Genomic DNA, 22702 nt, shown 5'->3' with positions numbered 1-22702 from the left:
CTTCTTCTTCGATTGATCCCTTGATCATTATGTAGTGTCCTTCTCTGTCTCTTGTAATAGTCTTTATTTTAAAGTCTATTTTGTCTGCTATGAGAATTGCTACTCCAGCTTTCTTTTGATTTCCATTTGCATGGAATATCTTTTTCCATCCCCTCACTTTCAGTCTGTATGTGTCCCTATGTCTGAAGTGTCTCTTGTAACAAGACAGCGTATATATGGGTCTTGTTTTTGTATCTGTTCAGCCAGTCTGTGTCTTTTGGTTGGAGCATTTAATCCATTTACATTTAAGGTAGTTATTGATATGTTTGTTCCTATTACCATTTTCTTAATTGTTCTGGGTTAGTTTTTCTAAGTCCTTTCCTTCTCTTGTGTTTCCTGCCTAGAGAAGTTCCTTTAGCATTTGTTGTAAAGCTGTTTTGTTGGTGCTGAATTCTGTTAGCTTTTGCTTGTCTGTAAAGTTTTTTATTTATCCGTCAAGTCTGAATGAGATCCTTGCTGGGTAGAGTGAGTTTGGCTGTAGGTTTTTCCCTTTCATCACTTTAAATATGTCCTGCCACTCCCTTCTGGCTTGCAGAGTTTCTGCTGAAAGATCAGCTGTTAACCTTATAGGGATTCCCTTATATGTTATTTGTTGTTTTCCCTTGCTGCTTTTAATATTTTTTCTTTGCATTTAATTTTTGATAGTTTGATTAATATGTGTCTTGGCATGTTTCTCCTTGTGGATTTATCCTGTATGGGACTCTCTGTGCTTCCTGGACTTGATTGACTATTTCCTTTCCCATGTTAGGGAAGTTTTCAACTATAATCTCTTCAAGTATTTTCTCAGTCCCTTTCTTTTTGTCTTCTTCTTCTGGGACCCCTATAATGCTAATGTTGGTGCATTTAATGTTGTCCCAGAGGTCTCTGAGACTGTCCTCAATTCTTTTCATTCTTTTTTCTTTATTCTGCTCTGTGGTAGTTATTTCCACTATCTTATCTTCCAAGTCACTTATCCGTTCTTCTGCTTCAGTTATTCTACTATTGATTCCTTCTAGAGAATTTTTAATTTCATTTATTGTGTTGTTCATCATTGTTTGTATCATCTTTAGTTCTTCTAGGCCCTTGTTAAACCTTTTTTGTATTTTCTCCATTCTATTTCCCAGATTTTGGATCATCTTTACTATCATTACTCTGAATTCGTTTTCAGGTAGACTGCCTATTTCCTCTTCATTTGTTTGGTCTGGTGGGTTTTTACCTTGCTCCTTCATCTGCCGTATGTTTCTCTGTCTTCTCATTTTGCTTAACTTACTGTGTTTGGGAATCTCCTTTTTGCAGGCTGCAGGTTCGTAGTTCCCATTGTTTTTGGTGTTTGCCCCCAGTGGCTAAGATTGGTTCAGTGGGTTGTGTAGACTTCCTGGTGGAGGGGACTGGTGCTTGTGTTGTGGTGGATGAGGCTTGTTCTTTTCTTTCTGGTGGGTAGGACTGCATCTGGTGGTGTGTTTCGGGGTGTCTGTGATCTTATTATGATTTTAGGCAGCCTCTCTGCTAATGGGTGGGGTTGTGTTCCTATCTTGCTAGTTGCTTGGCGTAGGGTGTCCAGCACTGGAGCTTGCTGGTCGTTGAGTTGAGCTGGGTTTAGCATTGAGATGGAGATCTCTGGGAGAGCTTTCGCTGTTTGATATTACATGGAGCTGGGAGGTCTCTGGTGGACCAGTGTCCTGAACTCAGCTCTCCCACCTCAGAGGCACAGCCCTTACACCCAGCCAAAGCACCAAGACCCTGTCAGCCACACGGCTGCTAGTGTTGGAGGGTCTCCTGCAGGGGCGGGGGGTGGCTGTGGCTCACCGCGGGGACAAGGACACCGGCAGCAGAAGTTCTGGGAAATACTTGGCATTTCTTGGCATGAGCCCTCCCAGAGTTGACCATTAACCCTACCAAAGAGCCTCGTCAATTATATCTCAATTAAAGGAGGGAGACAAAAATGTCCATTGAATTATTACTTTTAGTAGTAAAATACTAGAGCTAAAAAAGATAAAATAGATTATTAAAATTAATTTCACCTGTTTGCTTCTTACTTTTTTTAATGTTAATGACATACTTGGCTCACATTGTTTCTATTGAATAATCCTGCTATAAAAGGTTTTTCAAAAACCATATATTTGCCTTTTTCCAATTTTAAGAGGACATTTAAATTTTTATCATAAATTTGAATGAATTTTTTGTTAATAGGCAGTAGAAAATGTTAAACATGATATGGAATGAAATAAGATGGTGATTGACTATAATTAGAATAAATATTATATATCATTTGATAAAATCTGAAGTGTTAGAGTCTATATTTATTAAAGTACAAGAGTTCTGATATAAATTATGTAAAATTTTTATCCTTAGGTTTTATGCAGTTTATTTTTTAAAATCTGGTAACCTTGCAGAACATTCCAGCTACATTTAAAGGGATCAGCATCATTAACCTTTATTGCTCTGGCTTTTCTGAATTCAGAGCATCTTAACGCAGGCCAACGTACTCTGTTACTACTGCCAAGCTTCTCCTTTAACGGAAATATGTGAAGAAAGAGAACAATCAAAGCTCATGGTTTATGGTGCCTTAATATACCAATAAAGGAGGCTTCTCCAAAACCAGTATTTTGATTGGTCTCTTTAGTGATCATGAGACGACTAAGGGGCAGTAGATGGGTAAAGGAGATTGGCTGTACTGAGTGCAGGCTCACTCTCAGGCGGATGAGTAGAGTAGTGAGTGACACAGATGTTGAGCATCTGTCCCATGCCTATGCAGGTTCGGTCCAGGGGTTCACCAGTTTGAAGTCCCCTGATTCATGATGAGCCACTGGTAGAAGACAGAAGCCTTTGCCCTCCTTGTTAAGCCACTCCAGAAGGCCTATGATAATATGCAAGAAAACAATGCAATCCAAGCAATTCTTGTCACACGAGGATGTGTGCTCCCAGAAGTCAATGCTGTTGTTTGGAGCTGGCTCAGCTCTTTGAGGGTGGTCCACACACTCCTCAAGCAGTGCAGTTATTTTTTAAAAAGTCACGAAAATGAGATGACTGCCTAACCTCAGTCTCCATCATCTAATGCCAGCCAATGACTAAAGCACTGTTTGGTGGATTACTTTCTCCACATCCTTTCAGCCTATTGGGAAGAGCTGCTGGTCCAGAGCCTAGAGTGAACTAATGACATGACTGCTCTTACTGTTTGACAGAAGGTTCAGATGTTGACTACGATACTCTCTATAGGCAATTGCATTTGTCAGTGGTCCTTCAAAGGTCTAGGAGGGATAACAAGAAACTAGGACACTGATTCTGTGCCCTCTAGGAGTTTATATTTTAGTTACAGGTTGGAGAGACACCTCTTTTTCTTTCAAGAAGCAATTAAGAATGCATCCACATAGAAACTATAACCCTTGCCAGATAGCCCCCTCGTTTTTTGAATTGTGTAAAATACATGTACGTAACATTTACTGTTGTAACCATTTTTAAGCTTACAATTCAGTGGCATTAAGTACATTCCCAGTCTTGTGTAACCATTACCAGTATCTATTTCCAGCTTTTTCATCATCCTAAACAGAAACTCTTTACCCATCAAGTAATAACTCCTTATTCCCTGCCTCTGTCCTCAGCCCCAGCCCCTGGCAACCTCTGTTCTACTCTCTGTAAGAATTTGCCTATTCTAGATACTTCATATAAATAGAATCATACATTATTTGTCCTTTGTCTGGCTTATTTCACTAGCATAATGTTTTCAGAGTTCATCCATATTGTAGCATGTATCAGAACTTCATTCCTTTTTATGGCTGAATAATATTCCATTGTATGCATAACCACATTGTTTATTTGTTCATCTGTTGTTGGACGCTTGAGTTGTTTCTACTTTTTTGGCTCTTGTGAATAATGCTGCTGTTACACTGATGTACAGGTATCTGTTTGAGTTCTTGTTTTCAATTCTTTGGGGTATATACCTAGGAGTGGAATTACTAGGTCATATGATAATTCAATATGTAACTTTTTAAGGAACTTCCAAACTGTTTTCCACTGCAGCTACAACCATTTTACATTCTCACCAACAATAGATGAGGGTTCCAATTTCTCCACATCCTCACCAACACTTGGAGTTTATTGGTTTTGTTTTATTTATTTTTAAACTAATAGCCATCCCAGTAGGTGTGAAGTAGTATCTCATTATGGTTTTGATTTGCATTTCCCTAGTGACTAATGATATTGAGCATTTTTTTCATGTGTCATTTGTATAACTTCTTTGGAGAAATATCTATTCAAGTCCTTTTAAGTTGGGTTGTTTGTCTTTTTGTTGTAGGAGCTATTTGTATATTCTGGATATTAATCCTTTATTTGATATATGATTTGCAAATATTTGCTCCCATTCTGAGGGTTGTCTTTTCACTTTCTTGATAGTGTCCTTTGGTGCACAAAAGTTTCAATTTTTTTTTTTTTTTTTTTTGTGGTACGTGGGCCTCTCACTGCTGTGGCCTCTCCCGTTGCGGAGCACAAGCTCCGGACGCGCAGGCTCAGTGGCCGTGGCTCACGGGCCCAGCCGCTCCGCGGCATGTGGGATCTTCCCGGACCAGGGCACGAACCCATGTCCCTGCATCGGCAGGCGGACTCTCAACCGCTGCGCCACCAGGGAAGCCCTCAAATTTTGATGAAGTCCAATTTATCTATTTTTTTGTTCTTGTTGTTGCCTGCACTTTTGGTGTCATGCTTAAGAAACCATTGTGAAATCCTAGGTCATGAAGATTCCTCCTGTGTTTTGTAGTTTTAGCTCTTCAATTTGAGTCTTTGATCAATTTTAAGTTAATTTTTGTATGTGGTGTGAGGTAAGGGTTCCAATGCATTCTTTTCCTATCAATATTTAGTTTTCCTGACACCATTTATTGAAAAGACTGTCCTTTCCCCATTGAATGATCTTGGCACCCTTGTTGACACATTTGAAAGTTTATTTCTGGACTCCCTATTCTGTCGATCACATTTGACCCTTATGCCATTACCACACTGCTTTGATTACTGTAGCTTTGTAGTAAGTTTTGAAATAGAAAAGTGTAAGTCCTCCAGCTTTGTTCTTTCTTAAGATTAACTACTTGAGATCTCTTGAAATTCCATATAAATTTGCCAGATGTCCACATCTTTAAAAAAATATTGCACAGTTAAAATGCAGGCAAACAAAGGAGAATAAGAATCCCAGATAATCTCATAACCTAGCTGAACCCCACTATTAGTGATTTTTAAGCATTAAACAAGACAACATGGGATACCACTTCACATCTTCTAGGATGGCTATCAAAAAGACAAATAATAACAAGTGTTAGCGAGGATGTGCAGATATCAGAAACCTCATACACTATTGGAGAGAATGTAGAATGCTGCAGCCACGTTGGAAAACAGTCTGGCAGTTCCTCAAAAGGGCAAACACAGAATTACCATATGACCCATCAATTCCATTCCTAGGTATATGCACAAGAGAAATGAAAACATATATCCACACAAAAACTTTTACTCAAATGTTGGTAGCAGCATTATCCATCATAGCCAAAAAGTGGAAACAACCCAGATGTCTCATCTCTTGATGGAATGGATAAATAAAATGTAGCATGTCCATACAATGGAATATTATTTAGCAGTAAAAGGAAATGAAATACTGATACAATCTACAGTATGTATGAACCTTGAAAACGTTATCCTGAGAGAAGCCAGTCAAAAAGAACCGCATATTGTATGATTCCATTTATATTAAATGTCCAGAATAGGCAAATCTATAGAGACAGAAAGTAGATTAGTGGTTGCCTAGGACTGATGAGGGGCAAAGAGATGTGGGAGTGAGGGGGGTTTAGGGTTTCTTTTGGGATAATGAAAATGTTCTAAATTTGACTGTAGTGATAGATGCATAACTCTGTGAATATACTAAAAGCTTGTGCATTTTAAATGGATGAATTATCTAGTATGTGAATTATATCTCAGTAATGCTATTAAACAAAAGACAAGGGGCTGAATATATTATTTCTTACCTTTCTTATTTTCACTGAATATAGCAGAAGCATCTTTGCATGACCTGAAATGTTATTTGATTTTAGTATTTTTAATGACCACACAGTTTTAATGAAAGTAGCCGTACCATGACATAATATTATTTTCAGATATATATCCTGTTATATAGTGTATATATATACACACACACACATGTATGTGTGTGTGTGTGTGTATATATATGTATAGAATGCCTTCAAAATGCTGAGCATTAGGTAATCAATATTAATCAGTCTTACATCATTTGGTGTTTAGTTCTCCACACACAGGTTATTTCCCCCGATACAAACCATGTTGGAAATGATGACATTTAGTTTGATCAGTGTTGACTAGTGAAATAATCATGTCCATGAAAGTCATGACAAATAGTGATGTCATTTTGTTAAGGCACAAATTCAGATCTTACATGCTGAGAGACTAATGTGTGGAAGTTAATCATTTAGCTATTGATCTGTCCAGTATCACACCTTAATTAGGTTTATTCATGAGTTTAGGGGTTCAGGAGGGTCTCTCAAATGTCAAAGGCTTACATGGTTGCTGCAGAAATGGAATTGTGACTCTCGCAATGATGGCAGGCATGAGCTACAAAATAAGAATAAAGGGCTTCCCTCGTGGCACAGTGGTTGAGAGTCTGCCTGCCGATGCAGGGGACGCGGGTTCGTGCCCCGGTCTGGGAGGATCCCACGTGCTGCGGAGCGGCTGAGCCCATGAGCCATGGCCACTGAGCCTGCGCGTCCGGAGCCTGTGCTCCGCAATGGGAGAGGCCCCAACGGTGAGAGGCCCGCGTATCACACACAGAAAAAAGAATATAAAGCTATGTAGATATTTTAAGGGGAAAGATGGCAGAAGTTAATATGAGTATTAAGACCAGTTGTGCTAATGATGGTCAAGTTTCCTTCTCTTATAGCAACTTTGTCATGGTACCAGAGGGGCTAACTGGATCTTAGTAGTAGCTTCCTGTAAAGCGAGAGAGGGTTGAGTTGAACTAAGTTCAAATCCAATATAATAGTCTTACCTGGGTCACTAGTAAATAAATAAATGGATAAATTAATCTCTGACACAATTTTAGAGTAGGAGAAATTTTGACTCAGATCTGGCTCCTAGGGGGTCTCAAGGGTTCTTTATATTTTCTTCTTCAGACACTGAAACTCATTGATACTAAAAGTGAATGGTTGACAGTAGCTTAACAGTTAATCCTGTGAAAGGGAAGCAGGTTAGGTAAGTCAGGCCCCTTAGAATCACACCCCAAATATGGTCACCACTTTTACCTATGCGTCATTCTGGCCATGTGGTCTCACCAGTAGATACACCTGTTGCATAATCCCTGTCTTGTATGACATTTAAATTTGGCTGAGATGAGCCATGTGGGAATCAGACACAGAATTCTCTAGAACAAATCTAATATGGCTGTTGAATGCAGCGTAGAATTCAGTGACCATTTGGGGGACCCTTGGTGGTGGAGCTGGCTTTGCCTCCTAGTAGGTTCATTTGTTCCTTCAAGTGATAGCAGTGCTTGGTTTTAGTTTAGCTTTCTGTTGTCTTCTTTTTTTGAGTGATGAAGCAGTAGTAGGGGAAAAGCTGATATTAACATATTAACACGTATTTTTATATTTGTGTGTCCATCCATTTGAAGTGCCTTGCTCTTGGAAACAGCTGGTTAAAACCCTGGGTTTTACATTTGAAATATTCTTTGTCCTGTTTGTAACCATGCACTGACATATTTTCCCATATTCTCTTTTTATAAGTTCTCCAGTGATGTTTTTGTTGCCTATCCTGGGAAGATCTGTCTTTCCATTTATCAAAACAAATGGCAAGCTGGGGACCATTTAAAGTCGGGGTTTTTTTTAGTTAATAAAACCAATCTTCTTGTTCTGTTATGTTAAAAGTACATTATCTTTTTATTGTCAGTTCTGTTTGGCTGGGTCTGTTTTCTGTCTTAGCCATCTCAGGGCTGCCCCACTTGCTTACTGTGTAGAGACTTACAAAATCATTAAGGGTGGGGCAGCACCATCTGACTTACAGTACAAACCATTTCTCAAAATAACCACAGCAGTGCAATACTGATGTGCAATTTACGTCACAGTATGTTTTTATGAAATAGTTTGTGGCATTTTCATTTCTGTTCTGGATGGAATCTTGTTCTCTCTCCCTTTTAATCAGGCGTTCAATTTATTTTTATTATTAGTATTTTCCACTCCTTATCTTGGCATGCCTCCAATTTAACAGCTTTGGTGAGAAAAAAACCCAAAAAACTGATCTTCCCCCACCCCGACTCTTCAACATCAGTTTAACTGCAACTGTATTTTCCCCTTTGATGTGTACTAACTTTGGGTACTAGGTTGACTCCCTTTTGAGAGATGTAGGGACACATTACACGTTTACACAGAATTGTAGTCAGGAATTGATAAAGTTAATGTACAACTGTGAATTTTAAACACTTTCAACCAATTCAGGCCATTTAAGTCATATGCACTGCTGCATTTTCCTTTTACAAACGTCTTTCTGTATAATGTCCTGTAATTAGAACAGGAAATCATTGAGTAACTGTAAGATGAATAAGAGCACTTAGACTGAAAGGAAAATTACCTTCTGAGAAATTATATTCTTTTCTTTTTTTTTTTTTTTTGCTGCATGTTACAATGTTGGTAATGATAGTAACAGCTGTAGCTACTCTTATCTGTAGAATTTTCATGCTTAGGTTTTCTGGAATAAAAAAATTTCATTTTCAGTAATAATCAAAAATGAATGGACGGAAAATAGGAAATGCCTAATTATGACAAATATTCAGTGTCACAGCCGAGTAGCAATTAAGTGGAAACTTCAATATAATTGTCAATAGCAGTAAGAATTGGAATGGTGCCAGGTATATAAAGTTGATGCTTTGCCTTGGGTCGTTGCTAGGAGCACAGTGAAAAGTATAAAGCTTTGAGAAAGGAATGTCTAATGTAATAAAGTAACAGAAAGAAGCATAAATCATTGTAAGAGCCTCTCATATTGACATTATTTTACTTAAATTGTCTCAAAACTAGACATCAAGTTTTATAACACGAGCAAATTCATATTTGCTTGGGGAAAAAAAAAGAACACTGTATATCATCTTTGAAGGACTAGGGACATTGTGTCTCAAACATAACCTTCATACATATTTGGAATCTTTTAAGTGAAAATCTTTAAATGTTTGTTTCTATTGGCATCCAAATGCATTTGCCCTAATACGATTAAGAGAACTAAAGGGCAAAATACTTGGCAGATTTTTCAGTTGAGGTAATTAGGTGCAGGAAGGAACATGCATACTTTTTCCACCAGGCTCTATAAAATCCTGGTGCGAGGGTTTTTTTAAGTTTTTTTTTTTTTTTTTTTAAGCTTACTGTGATGTTAGAAATAGATTATAGTGGTTTTCAGTAAGCATAATAGTGTGATGTTTCCGAAACAAGCCTTCCCTCCTCCCTCCCCACAGAATGAAAAAGAAAGTTACATTTCTAAATTGTTGTGTAAGAGATAAAAGCAAATTTCTCCTCCGGAATTTATGTTTTCAGCCTTCTGTGCGTTTGGCCACCATTATCTATTTAAAAAAATAGCATTATGGATATTTGAAAGTCAATGCTCCATTAATTCATTGTGTTTGCTATTTCATGCATCTCTCTTTTTACAAAGACGACTTGAGCAACGTGCTATTCAGAATGAATGCCTGCTCTTACCATCTCCCCCCACCTTCTCCCCGCTCCCAGCCCAACGCTGGGGATTAAAGCAATGGTATACAGTTACTGTTTGAAAAGCTTGGGTGGAGTCTCACGTTATAATTACAGTTTCTCAGTGGAATTCTGTTTTGGACTTTGAAAACATATAAATAAGTGAAAAATTGACATTGAGAGAGGTTAACAAAACGTGTAATTATGATATAAGTGCAGGATTAGAGTAATTTTGGTTGAGCATTACAAGCAGTGTACTTTAGGTATTAACTTTTAATAGGCAAAGTTCTTTTCACTGAAGTTGAAATAAGGTTTAGTAATTTGGGGACTCTTATTCCCTTTGAATATTTCATTTTAAAATAGGCACACTTTTTTTTTTTGGTGGAGGGGGACTTGAAGAACAGGATGACGTTTTAATAGAATATCATAATTATGGTTTGAAATTTCAGTCTTTGGTACCAGTAATTTATTGCTGGTCATTTTCTGTTGACAGAAATCAAGTAATGTATATATAACCCAACCAACTAGAGTGTGTTAGAAAGATTCCTTAGGGTAATACTTTGATTTCTTTTCCTACGTGGGTGTGGCTGAAAGAAAATCTTTGTTCCAGGAACACTTTGTTTGTCTCTTGCTAAACAAATGTGCAATTTATCCACTCTTTATTCATTCTTAGATTTATCTGCTAGACCTATTATGAATTGGGAAGGGGGAGATGTCCTACACAGCGTTTACTGTCAGCCCTCGTTTCATGCGTAACTTTGCATAGGAGTGTTTGTGTGTGTATGAAAGGCATAGGAGGAAAGAAGTAGCTGAGGAATTTAAGAATTCTTGAAAGGTTGTTTGGCTTTATTTGTTTCTTAGTGTACTGGGCAAAATAAAATATGACAGCTGTTGAACAATTTAATATCTTTGTAGCTGTATTAGGAAGAAGTTAATGCAAAGGCTTAGAAGGAAGTTATAGGATCATAGAATTTTAGACCTGGAAAGCTCTTCCAAACTCAGTTTTGTACTCTCTTGTACATACCTTTCATATTAAGGTGACCACACTTTGTCTTGAAAAAAAAAAAGAAGTTTCTTCGGTTCAAGAAACTTCTGCCTAAACTCCAAAGAAGAGATCCAGGGTATCTTCACTCAGGGAAACTTTGACCTAGATGAATCGTTGGTTCTTCCAGATCTCACCTTTACTCTCTATTTTCTCTTGACTCTCACCTAGAATGTTTGTTAACCTCTTCACAGGAGTCCTGAGGGTCTCAAGGATTTTCTCTGCTTTTGTAAATATTAAAGGCAGCTCCTCTGGGAATATCTAATTGAAAGGTTGGAAATTTGCCTCTGTCCAAACAATGCCAAAATTCTGGTCCAAATGGATGGTTCTGCTAATAAGCAACAAAGTTATAATAATTTTTTTTTTTTTGGAATCACTAAGCACTGCCACATTAGACCAGGTCCCAGCTGTGCCTCTGACCTCTCAGTGAGGGGCAGGGGTTCTAGGCTTGCACAGCCTAGAGTTGACTTTATTTCCTATCATGTGGATAGAAAGTAGAAAGTTGATAAACATGAAAGGTGTGTCAATAATGTTAAATCGTTACAATGGGAATTTCAGTGTTCCGAAATAAGAACCCGTCAACTTAACCAGAGTAGAGTAATTCTGGCTTATAACTGGCTGAATTCAACAGTTCTTGATGAAACGGATGTCTCCTCTTTTACTTGATCAAAGACCACCATCCTCGTCCCTAATACTGTAAATTAGTTAAATCTCTTCCACAGCAGTAACAACAACAATAATAATCATATGTCAAAGGAAAAATATTTTATTTCAGCCACACCCATATAGGAAAAGAAATCAAGATATTACCCTAAGGAATGTTGTTATTATTAGTGACATTTTGTCATAATGAAAAGCTCATCAAACTTGGAGTTAAAAGATTGGGTTATAGTCTCACCTGCATCACTTTCTAGTTCTTTGAGATCCTGGACTAGTCACTTGGGTGTCTGAACCTCAACTTTCCCGTCTCTAAGTCAGGGAATATTAATTAACAGTTTGTCATGCTACTAATAGGGTTGTTGTGAGAAACAAACAAACAAAAGATATGCTATGTGTGAAAGGCCTTTGTACATTTTAATGTTTTATTATTAGCACCAGAAATTGCAGTAGCATTTTTGCTCCGCTTCCTAAACAAGAAAACAGTTCCTCAGTTCCTCATATGTTTGGTTAAGAGAGCTTTTTTACATTTGCTGTCTTCCGTGATACCTGTAACAGTCCTGGGAAAGCGGCAAGGAGAAGGGAATTTGGTCCTGTATTCTGTTTCAGGTACATTGGGGTTTTGGATAGAAGCATATAACTGAAAACAGGAAAAAAAGAAAAAAAAAGTATATATATATATAGAGAGAGAGAGAGAGGAGAGAGATCAAAGCACAACTGAATAAATAACTATAAGTAAAAGGTAGTGTTTTCAAAGTTTAATGTGCATGGGAGCTTGTTAAAAATATAAATTTCTGGGCCCCAACCTTAGGGTTTCTGAGTCAGAGGTTCTCATTGGGGCCCCAGAGTCTGCCTCTTTACACCCCGCTATGTGATTCTGATGCGGGCGGTCCTGGGAGCATTCTTAGAGATACTGTCTCCAGAATGAATGGACATCATAGCATGTGTTTCCATGACTTGGGGTCAGAGGGAATTTGCTATTTTTTTCCCATCAGAAAGAGCAGGACCACATGGGTTGGTTAGTGTTTTGGAAACTGCCTGATGAAAGAGGGATAATTGTTTGAAGGATGAGATGGAGTTAAAAAAAAAAAAAAGTCATTTCTAAGCACAGAACATCGCCAAGAGGCTGATTTCATCCAGAATAGAGAATTAAGAAGAAACTAGAGATGGCATCATCACGAAAAATGGTCAGAGAAAAACAGAAGGAGAATGAAGGGATAGGAAGGAAGTGAGGTGGTCCCGTGAGTCCAGATGGCATCTTCTGCTATAAAGCTAACTCTGAAGCATTCATTTTTTTCACCTTTATTCAGCCTGAGAATCATGACTTTCTCCATTTCATTCAAGAATTCTTAGAGAAACTAGTACGGCTTCCTGCCACCCCCCACCCATTACAGAAAGCCAAGAGATTTGGAATCAACAGATATTTGAACAGTATTTACTATGTACAGGAGATGGCATTAGGGGCTGAGCATGCTGAAATAAGTCCTGAGGGTTCATGGTATACCCCTGTCTCTCATCTTGGACGATCTTAGACAAATCTTGGTCATCCTGGACAAATAGAGTGTAATGATGCAAGTGACACATTATGGGCTGCTTCTTCCACTAGTACTTAGACACTCTGGAGTTCTGTTGATGTTAGGTAGATATTTCCAATAAAACATTTTTTTGCTTTAACTCTGTAGAAAGCACAGATTTGAACCCAAAGTACGAACTAGTGTCTTGATCTACTGTAAAAATCTCAAATTGGCATGTCTTGGGACATACATCAGCATCTCAAAACTACTTTTCACTGGGGACTTGCTTTCAGTGTAGACATATTTCCTTTTAATTAAGTGTGCCAACTGATGAAGTGGCTACCCACAAGCCAGGCTGGAGTCTAAGCAACATAAACCGTTAAAAGACGTCATCTGGAAAGCAGCTAAACGTCTCCATTCTCGAAGAAGCCTCCAGCCTGCGGAGCTAAGTGAACGTAATGAGAAATACATCTGGGTAATGGCGTCCTATCTGAAAAGGTCGCATGCACACCTTCCTTTGGTACTGGTTATGTCCCATCATTACGTTCTGTCCTTGCTCATTCGTCTCCCACTGGCTACCAGATGGCCACGACAGTGTTGGTATCCTTAACAACTGTTTTGTGCAGTTCCCTGCAGCATCGTAAAGGCTTGAAATATTGAGTGTTTTCCCTTTGGATAAGCAACTGACATATCTGGGAATTGCTTACAAATGCCCTGAAGATGTGGTTATAGAGAGCGATGGCAAACTGGGTCGTGGAGCCTAAATCCAGCTTGATGTCGTGCAGGTGGCAGGATACCAGAGGGAGGGGGTGCCATTTCTCAAGCTTAAGATGAAGGAAGGATTCATGCATGCAGAATCTGGGTTTTGTAAATGAGCACTTAATATGGTGAGGTGTAAATAAGCATTAAGATCACATTGTAAGAGGGAGTTTCCTTAAAGTTGCTGAAACGTTCTCCTGAGTTAAGTTGGTTCTGATGGAGCTCTCACAAAGATGCCTGGGGAGTCCTCTCAGTGTGGTCCTCTGCGTTGTGTTAAGTTACCAGATGGATTTGAGAAACGTTAGAAGATAAGGGGGTATGGGGCTTCCCTGGTGGCGCAGTGTGAGAGTCCGCCTGCCGATGCAGGGGACGCGGGTTCGTGCCCCGGTCCGGGAAGATCCCACATGCCGCGGAGCGGCTGGGCCCGTGAGCCATGGTCGCTGAGCCTGCGCGTCCGGAGCCTGTGCTCCGCAATGGGAGAGGCCACAACAGTGAGAGACCTGCGTACCGCAAAAAAAAAAAAAAAAAAAAGAAGAAGATAGGGGGTATGGGTTGGGGGGAGGGCGGGGGGAAGGTGGATGTATCAGTCACATTGAAATGGATCATGCTGCAAAAACAACCTCCAAATCACAGTCTCACTTGAAAGAACAAGTGCTTACGTTTATACATCCCTTTAGGACCAACCAGGGGCTTTGCTCTGTGTTATCCTCACTCAAGACCAAGACTGGCAGAGTAGCCACTGTCTGAAACGTTACAGATGTCCAGAACGAAGGGAGGGAGAGAGTGTGGTCCATTGTCCACTGGCTCTTAAAGTAGCCGCCCACTGCTGCCATATTTCATTGGCCAGAACAAGTCACACAGCCGTTTGTCCTCAGTGGGCAGGGAAGTACGGCCTTTCCACAGGACCGTAAAGAGAATGAGAAATATTCATTGAGCAAAACTAACAACCACCAGAGCAGATAATGATGCTCTTTAGACCCACAGACATCGCTCTGGGGCCAGATGACCTTTACAGGGGCTTTAAGCGCTGAAAGATGACATAATCCAAAATAAAAGCAATACCAAACTGTGGAAAGAAGTATAAAGAAGCTCAGCAAAATTCTGATTTTTTTCCTACGGTGATGCCTTTAATGCTTAAAATATATATATACATCAGATTCTTTCAAGACGGTTTTCTGGTTCTGCTGCTTGCCGGTGACCTAAACATTGCGTAATCTGTCTGGGGGGTTATCCATCCCACTCTTTTCCTTTTCTCTGCCTGAGGTTTTTTCATGGATCTGGAGGGGTGATGGTGCTGAGAGGATGCTGGCAGCAGCCGAACTGTGCTAAAGATAAACTGATACAAGGGTCTTTTTGAAGACTCTATTTTTAGTACAAAACCAGAGGTGGTCATTGAAATGATGCCAGGACCACGACAATTCTCTGTTGGAGCGAAAAGGGTAATGGAAGTGTTTTCTCGTTTGTCTAGGGGAGGACGAGGAAGAAACGAACGTGATAGTTCTCAGCTACCCTCAGTACTGCCGCTACCGCTCGATGCTGAAACGCATCCAGGATAAGCCGTCTTCCATTCTCACGGACCAGTTTGCGTTGGCCCTGGGGGGCATTGCAGTGGTCAGCAAGAACCCTCAGATCCTGTACTGTCGGGACACCTTTGACCACCCAACTCTCATAGAAAATGAGAGCATATGCGATGAGTTTGGTGAGTCTTTTTTTTTTTTTTTTCCTACATGAAACTTGTGCGTGTGTGTCTGGCTGTTTTCAGTTCTTGTGAAGAGCAGCGATGCGGAACGGGGCTTACTTTGACAAGCCCAGTGTGCCACCCACCCCTCCCCTCCCCCCAATGATTGCGGCATAAGACGTCATTGCCTACCTGGCAGCCTGTGTGTACCAGGGCCCAGGATTATTCTTTAGAATTTGTTGTTCAAGACAGAGTCTGGAGTTGCTTGGTCAACCTTGAAATTGGACTTTATAGGACAGGAAGCTTTTATGCTAGTTGCTTCTTAAAAGGGTTTGGCTATTCAGATACTGATTTTCTTCATTTAACTGATCACTTCCTTTTCAGTGGTATAAGGAGCTATAAAAGTTCACCAGTTTAAAAAAAACACACCAGTTTAAACACCTCAGTATCATAAGGTAAATAGAGATAGATAGATAGATATAGACAGATAATAGATCCCCATGCCCCTTCATTTTGTCATATACAAATATCTTTATACACTGTGCCCATCAGAGATGGATATGTGCTCACATATCTGTACCTGCATCTCTGTTCAGCTGATTGGTCATGAGATCTCTGTAGATAGAAAGGAAGGAGGAGAAGACAGCACATCCTAAGTTTAGAAGACCTTTCATGATGCCGTGAAAGACTGGAGGCAAGATAAAATCACCTCTCTCACATCTTCACTTTCTCATCTCTTTCTTGAAGAGATTGGATCATATCAGTGGTTCTCAATAGGCTGGGCAGGGACATCAGAATACCCAGGGGGCACGTCATCGTAGTACACGTGTCGCCTGGCAGTTCGTATACTTACAGAGGGAAAGACACCCCCAACTCTCACCCTCTCCCTTCTCTGGGAATCACCACCGTAGAGTGAGCGGGGTGATGACTGAGCCGCGCTGGCTCCCGTGTGGGTATCTGGGTGCAGACACAGTGGAGACCCTTGGCTTAGAGAGTATGAGGGGGTCCCTTGGGGCAGAACATTCCTTGATCCTGTTGGGTAATGTCTTTCCGAGGATGCCTAATTTTGCGGATTATTCAGGTTCAGATTATTCTGCTCAGCCGTTACAGGCCTCACCGTGGTTTGGGGGTCCACGGTGGCCTCTCCAGTCTGATTGTTCACGACTCCAGCAGCCCTGGAGGTGCTGCGGAGGTGTTGTAAGTAGGTGTGTGGGCAGATGAGGGTAAGGTGACCAGACGGCTCATCTTGATCCAAGAGCAAAGGGAGAAAAGAGAGGAAGGGGACCTAAGTTTATTAGACGTGACTTTTTTTGGTTGTTCCAAACTTTTTCCAGGTGCCTTTCACAACTCTGGCTTCTCGGTCTATAAGAGAGCAGTGGTGTTTATGCAAGTTATGATTTTCTTATCGTTCTTAATGTTCAAATAACCTTTTTATTCAAGTAGATGAATGTATCTAAGACATTTTTAAAACATACTCTCTTTTCAGATCAACATTTATAAATCTTCCCTTTTCAATACTTCTCTTTTGAGTTTTTCATCTCTAGCCCCTACTCCCAGGACAAAGCGTTTCTCTGTCCTGCTTCCTGCTCAAGAGGTGTCTAAATTCCTGAAACAAAATAGAACTGAAAAAATGCTTTCCCTCATTTAAGAGTATTCTAAATTAGAGTTTCACAGTGTAATATAATGAAAACATGTTTTAACCTTTTTGGCTAATTTAAGAGTTATTAGTCATGGAGTTTCAAAGCCGTTGTGTCTAGAATTGGTAATAGAAGTTGCAGTTTAACAACGACCACAATGGTTGTTTAAGAGTTACTAAATTAGTTTTAAATGTTCTCACAAACACAAGCATCTGACTTTTGAATGTTTTCCGGAATCTTCTTCTGGTATAGCTAATTTTAATGCTGTTTTTCTTCTCCAGACTCTTAAGGTGGAAACTTTCTTTTGGAATGAAGGTACCTTTAAAGAGCTTCTAGATGGCTAGTCTAAAAAATTAGAATATCAGATTTTTTTAGTTAAGTGTATACTTCAGATAGTTGGGACTTCTTACAGGGTTTCATTTTAGTAAGTGAACAGAAAAAAAGCTTATTCTGACCCAATTTGAACACGTTCACCAACATCCCTCCCCCACCTTGCACTTCTGGTCATACATCTCAATTTCCAGAGAAATTCCTTTTAAACCTCCAACTGGTTATATTTGAAATCAACATGGGTTAAAGGGTTTGTTGAAACGCGGGGTTGGGTTTCTCCAACCAACAGTTGGTGGAAGAACATAAATTTAATTAGTGACTGGCATTAAACAAATGTTCCTAATATTAAACACTGCCAGATGACTGAAACACTTCTGTCAGATTACCGCGAGTGCCGGGGGGCCCGCAGATGAATTTTCTGCACAGTATATATTCTGTACCACACGTTTGGTGACTCCAGTAATTGGTCAGATGTAATTTAGGTAACAGTATGCCTAGGCTGTAAAAATCAAATTTTATTAGCCATATCACCAGGTGGATGAATGGTGGAGCTGATGGCCAAGAGTGCGCAGCATTTAGCAGCCACGCCTTTGACACATGAAATTCATAAATTGCTATAAAATACCTCCAAGGCCCTCCTCGAAAGGACAGTGTCTGCTTTCCTACGATTAAATAATGTTTATCTTATTAACTAATATATCTTTTGCTTTCTTTTATTAAATGGGGTTACGGAGTGAGGGTGGGAGGGGGGTGTTCCAAAGATAAATAAAACACAGTCCTTGCTTGTTTTGAGGACTTAAAATCTAATTGGGGAAAACAGGATTAACGCACCTGAAAGGTCAACTCATGTTACAGGAAAGTCAGTGATGAAGTATTGGGTGAGTGCTGTAGAAGGCACGTGCAGTAGGCATTTCACAGTGAGCTGCGGGCATGCAGGAGGTGGCCTGGCCGGAGAGGATGGTCATATCATGGTGAAGGGGTCAGGGAAAGCCTTATGGAAAAGACAGAGCTGGATCTGGTTTTTCACAATAGGGAGAAGCGGCGGGAAGGGGAGGGATAAATTGGAAGGTTGGGATTGACATATACACAATGCTATATGTAAAATAGATAACTAATAAGAACCTGCTGTATAGCACAGGGAACTCTACTCAACACTCTGTAATGGCCCATATGGGAAAAGAATCTTAAAAAAAAAAAGAGTGGATACATGTATATGCATAACTGATTCACTTTGCTGTACGCCTGGAACTAACACCACATTGTAAATCAACTCTACTCCAATAAAAATTTTTAAAAAATAAAAATAGGTAGAGAGGTTATTAGAAAAGTTTTGGAAATACCTAGATCATTTAAAATTCAGGTCCAGCCTCCATTAGGAATGGCTGCCTTTGCCCTGGGTCAGCTGCTGGTCTCTCTTAGATTTGTTTGCCCTTAGTCATCACCCTCAGCTCCCGTGCTCTCTGTGTGGGACGTATAAATGGCCTGATGCCCTCTCTACCAGTAGGACATGAATGTGAGTCGGTGGACCTGGGCTGGGACAAACCCAGGCCATGGCTTTGGAACGGATCTGGGCTTTCTTTCGCGAGCAGGGATGTCCCCTCGTTTCCTCTGTGTGCCATCCAGCTTACTCCCATTCCCCAGGTTCATCTCTGAAAATGGACTTTGCTCGTGTGACAGCCTTGCCCAACTGCTCAGACACCCCACCCCTTTCCCATTGTTTTAATGTCGTCCACTGAATAACAAATTTAATTGAACAATAAAAGTAAGGCTTTTAAGTCTGCAGCGAGTCCCTGTAAATAAATTCTCCATGGAATTTTATGAAGCTGTTTAATGAAAAGTTTGATTAGAAACTATGAAAGAAAAAGAGAATAGATGAAATTTCATCATTTAGTCCCACATGACAGTAGTGTCATTTTGATTTTTATTTACATTGAGATATTCAGCATAGAGTAAATATATCCTGGTTTTAATTAACTATTCTCCTTACTTGGGAAAGGTTATTTTAGGCTTGAAGGGTTTTGATAGCATACCATCTGCTTTCTTCAGTGTATTTTATTCAAGTCCCTTCCTTGCTTACAGTGCAGCACAATGTCTAAACCTATGACATAAGCATAAATTGAATCGTATTAATGTTAGGTGATTGAAAAGCTTCAGCCTCAACATCCTGCCCGCTTTCTTCCATCTTGTCAGTTACAATGCTCTGAAAGGCAATGTGCTGTTTTCTTAGCACGAGAGAGTTGACTATTTTTAAAACTAAAGCAATGGACTCTGCCCTAAAGCATTAGGAAAACTGGTTGTCTTGCACATGCCATTAGGAAATGAGGTTATAATAACAATGAGGGGAAAGTGACATTATGAATGGCAATTTTTTTTCATAAAATCTTTACCCTGCGTATAATTCCTGCCCCCCACTGTCCTGTCAGCATCTGCTAGCATAAGACCTTCTCTGACAGCCCCCCACCCTACTTTTACCTCTTTTTATAATGTCATGATCCTTTTGTAAAACAGGTACCGTCATTTATAGTGGGTTATCCTCTGTGCTGTAGAGAAAACACACACCTGCAAACATTTTGTCTGTTTTTCCTGTTAGAACAATAAAATGTCCACCAGTTTGTAATGCACAATGTTTACATTAATATCACACAAATTGATTGCACATGTGTGAGGTGTCCACAGCTAAATCCAAACAGAGGCACCCGCAGTATGGTAGATAAATGGGTAACTTGAAGGTATTGGCTTCTATCAGAGATGTGAGGCAGACCCAATGTAAATGAGGTGAAATCAGTTTTTAAAGGTGGGTGAGGCTAAATGGATGAAGATATGGTTGGTTAAAAAATTAATAAAAGTACGGTTTATTTTGGTTTGAGTTTGGAATTGCAGAGAGACGTAAGAAGTCATGCTTCTAAGTTCCTTGGCAGATGGTGTGTGCACGTGTGCGTGTGTGCATGGGCTTCTTGACCAAGGAGTGGGATGAGCTTAAAGGAAGGATGTGGTAAATCACCCGAACAGAACAGAGATGAGGTGGACCGTCATCTTGGCGTTTGGTCCCTATGGAGAACACCGTGAACCCTGATCCCCGGGGAGAAGTTGGCTACATCAATATTAAGACATAACCTCTGCTGAGGGGCTGCGGGGTAACATGTTATAGTATTGAATAAAAAGAGTGCTAGGCGTATAGGCACATAGCCCCGGTTTAATCAAGCCTCAACCGTCTGATTTGCTGTGCTCTGGGCAAGTGACGTAAGGCCCCTCACTTGTCCCATCTATAAAATCCAGTAGTAACAGCCCACTTGCTGGGCTCAGAAAAAATTTGTATTCGCTTGATTTTTTTTTTTTTAATTCTCTTGATAAATGAAGATTCTCTATTGTTTCTGTTGGAGTCTTAGGCCTCAGACAACTTGTACGTAGTCATCTAAACCCATCTTCCTCTTTGAATAATAAAGGAACCGTTTTCCTAAGACTCTGGGGCTCTTACTGGAACCTTAATGGAAAAGAATAGTTTTCTACTTTTTACAGTATGTTTTAAAGACGCTTTTCCGACTCTGCCCTGAACTTTCCATTTTCCTGTGGGGTGAAATAATGACATTATAGACAAAAGAAGAAAAAGCAAAGGGAGGGAGGGAAACAGAAGAGGGGATGAAACCTTGACATTTTATGAAAGACAACTCAGGACCTATAAAATTATTTTGAAGTGTAAAGAACGAGCTGGACGACACTGCCTCTTCCCCTCTAAACATCACATGCTTTGCTGGAAATGAAAGGCAGTTGTTTTGTTAAAGATCATGGGAATTTGTAAGTGAGTAAACATTTTTTTCTTGCCAAAGTAGGTTTCATGGTCTCAGTGGATTTCGATGATCTGATGGCTTTGTTCCTGGCCCATGTCCACATTCAGGCTTCCCCTGCCTGCCTGCCTACAGTGCCCACCCACCTCCCAAACGATAACAAGGCAGATGTTTCTCTTTAACTGAAGCCGGGTGGCAAAGGAGTTGTGCTTCTTGTACATTGCTGTTTCCGCAGAAGACCTTCACCTTCAGAGATCTCGCTTGGAGGACTGCTTTGTCTTGGAAGTTTTCTAGAGGTTCTGTTTATCATAGAGGATGGTCTAACCACGACCACTCCTGGTTACCTGCTCTTTATGCCAAAGCAGGGCCAGAGAGAATGTTAAGTTCATCATACCACAGTCAACCAAACCGCAATACGTCTGCTGGTAGAGGTGTGTGGGATGTGCTCTAGAGTACATGGAATGGTGGACATAGGGCTTTGGCTTCCAGGACAGCGAGACACAAAGAGGACTGGAGAACAGGCCTCCTTGGGCAGAGGCGTTGGAAGCTAGGGTGCCAACCCTTTTGGGGGTTAATAAAAAGAATTTTTATGTTGCTACTGTAAATTAATTTATAGAGTCGTGATATATGAAGTGGGTAGGATGAGTGGATTTCTCTTCTGTTTTTAGAACTTAAAATGTATTTTAAAATAACTCTGGCCTCCTTTTGTAGCTGAGTGGACTCCATAGGTTATTAGAAACTATTTGGACTGATGGGTTCAATACACTCTGTTCACCGCAGAAGAAAGGATTTGTGTCTATATTGACTAATATTTCACCTAGGATTTTATCGAGAAAAGCAAGAAAGTTATATCCTATTACTTTAGCAAGATCAACACGTTCCTCTCCAGGGTGAAACAGATATTTTCATCAGTTAAAACGCGCGCGCGCACACACACACCACACACACGACAGGAAGGAGCCAGGTCATTGAAAAATCACAGGCAAAGGTGCTGGTTAGGGGTAGCGTTGGTGGAATGAGGTCCCGAGTAAGTCTGTGTTCATTTGATTTTTAAAATCTTCTTGATAAATGAAGATTCTCTCTAAACTCCTTCATTCTATCCTGTCAGGGAAACTGGATTGATTTAAGTTCCTTGGACTTTGGGTGAGGCTCTCTGGGGATGCTTAGGGCCCAGGACGTTGTCTGATACACAGTGTGCCCATATCCGTTCCTGTGTTTCACCAATATCTATTCAATACCTACAGTGCGGCAAGTGGTGCCTGTGCACACAGTTGTGAACAAGATGGAAAAATCCCCTACTCTTAAGGATCTTACAGTGTGGTATGCGGGAAGGGTATTAGCAAAATGTGGGATAGCCATGACCACACCTCCTAGGCGTAGACCATACCTCACAGGGCTGTTGTGAAGATTAAATGAGTTAATCGCTTAAAGCGCTTAGATGGAACATGGCAAGTACTGCTTAAGTACTCAGGTTCACAGAATCTTCTTGTACCTCTTGCACCACCCAGTACTACCTTAACCACGTATGGGGTCCACAGTGATGCCTCAAAAAACATGCACAAAATCATTTCATACCTATAC

The 22702-nt window shown here is 40.2% G+C and overlaps 1 protein-coding gene across 3 annotated transcripts in view; it reads left to right on the top strand.

Moving 5' to 3' along the window:
- ARID5B (AT-rich interaction domain 5B) overlaps positions 1–22702 on the top strand; it is a 189626-nt gene that overhangs the window by 76645 nt on the left and 90279 nt on the right. For all 3 annotated transcript variants that reach the window (XM_019935849.3, XM_019935847.3, XM_019935848.3), the window contains one exon: positions 15163–15393. In XM_019935849.3, coding sequence (XP_019791408.1) covers positions 15163–15393 — 231 coding nt within the window. The remainder of the gene's footprint in view (positions 1–15162; positions 15394–22702) is intronic.

The sequence above is a fragment of the Tursiops truncatus genome, chromosome 16, assembly GCF_011762595.2.
Source record: "Tursiops truncatus isolate mTurTru1 chromosome 16, mTurTru1.mat.Y, whole genome shotgun sequence".
Lineage (NCBI taxonomy): Eukaryota > Metazoa > Chordata > Mammalia > Artiodactyla > Delphinidae > Tursiops > Tursiops truncatus.
The sequence above is the reverse complement of the archived record's forward strand: the minus strand, read 5'-3'. Positions and strand labels throughout refer to the sequence as shown.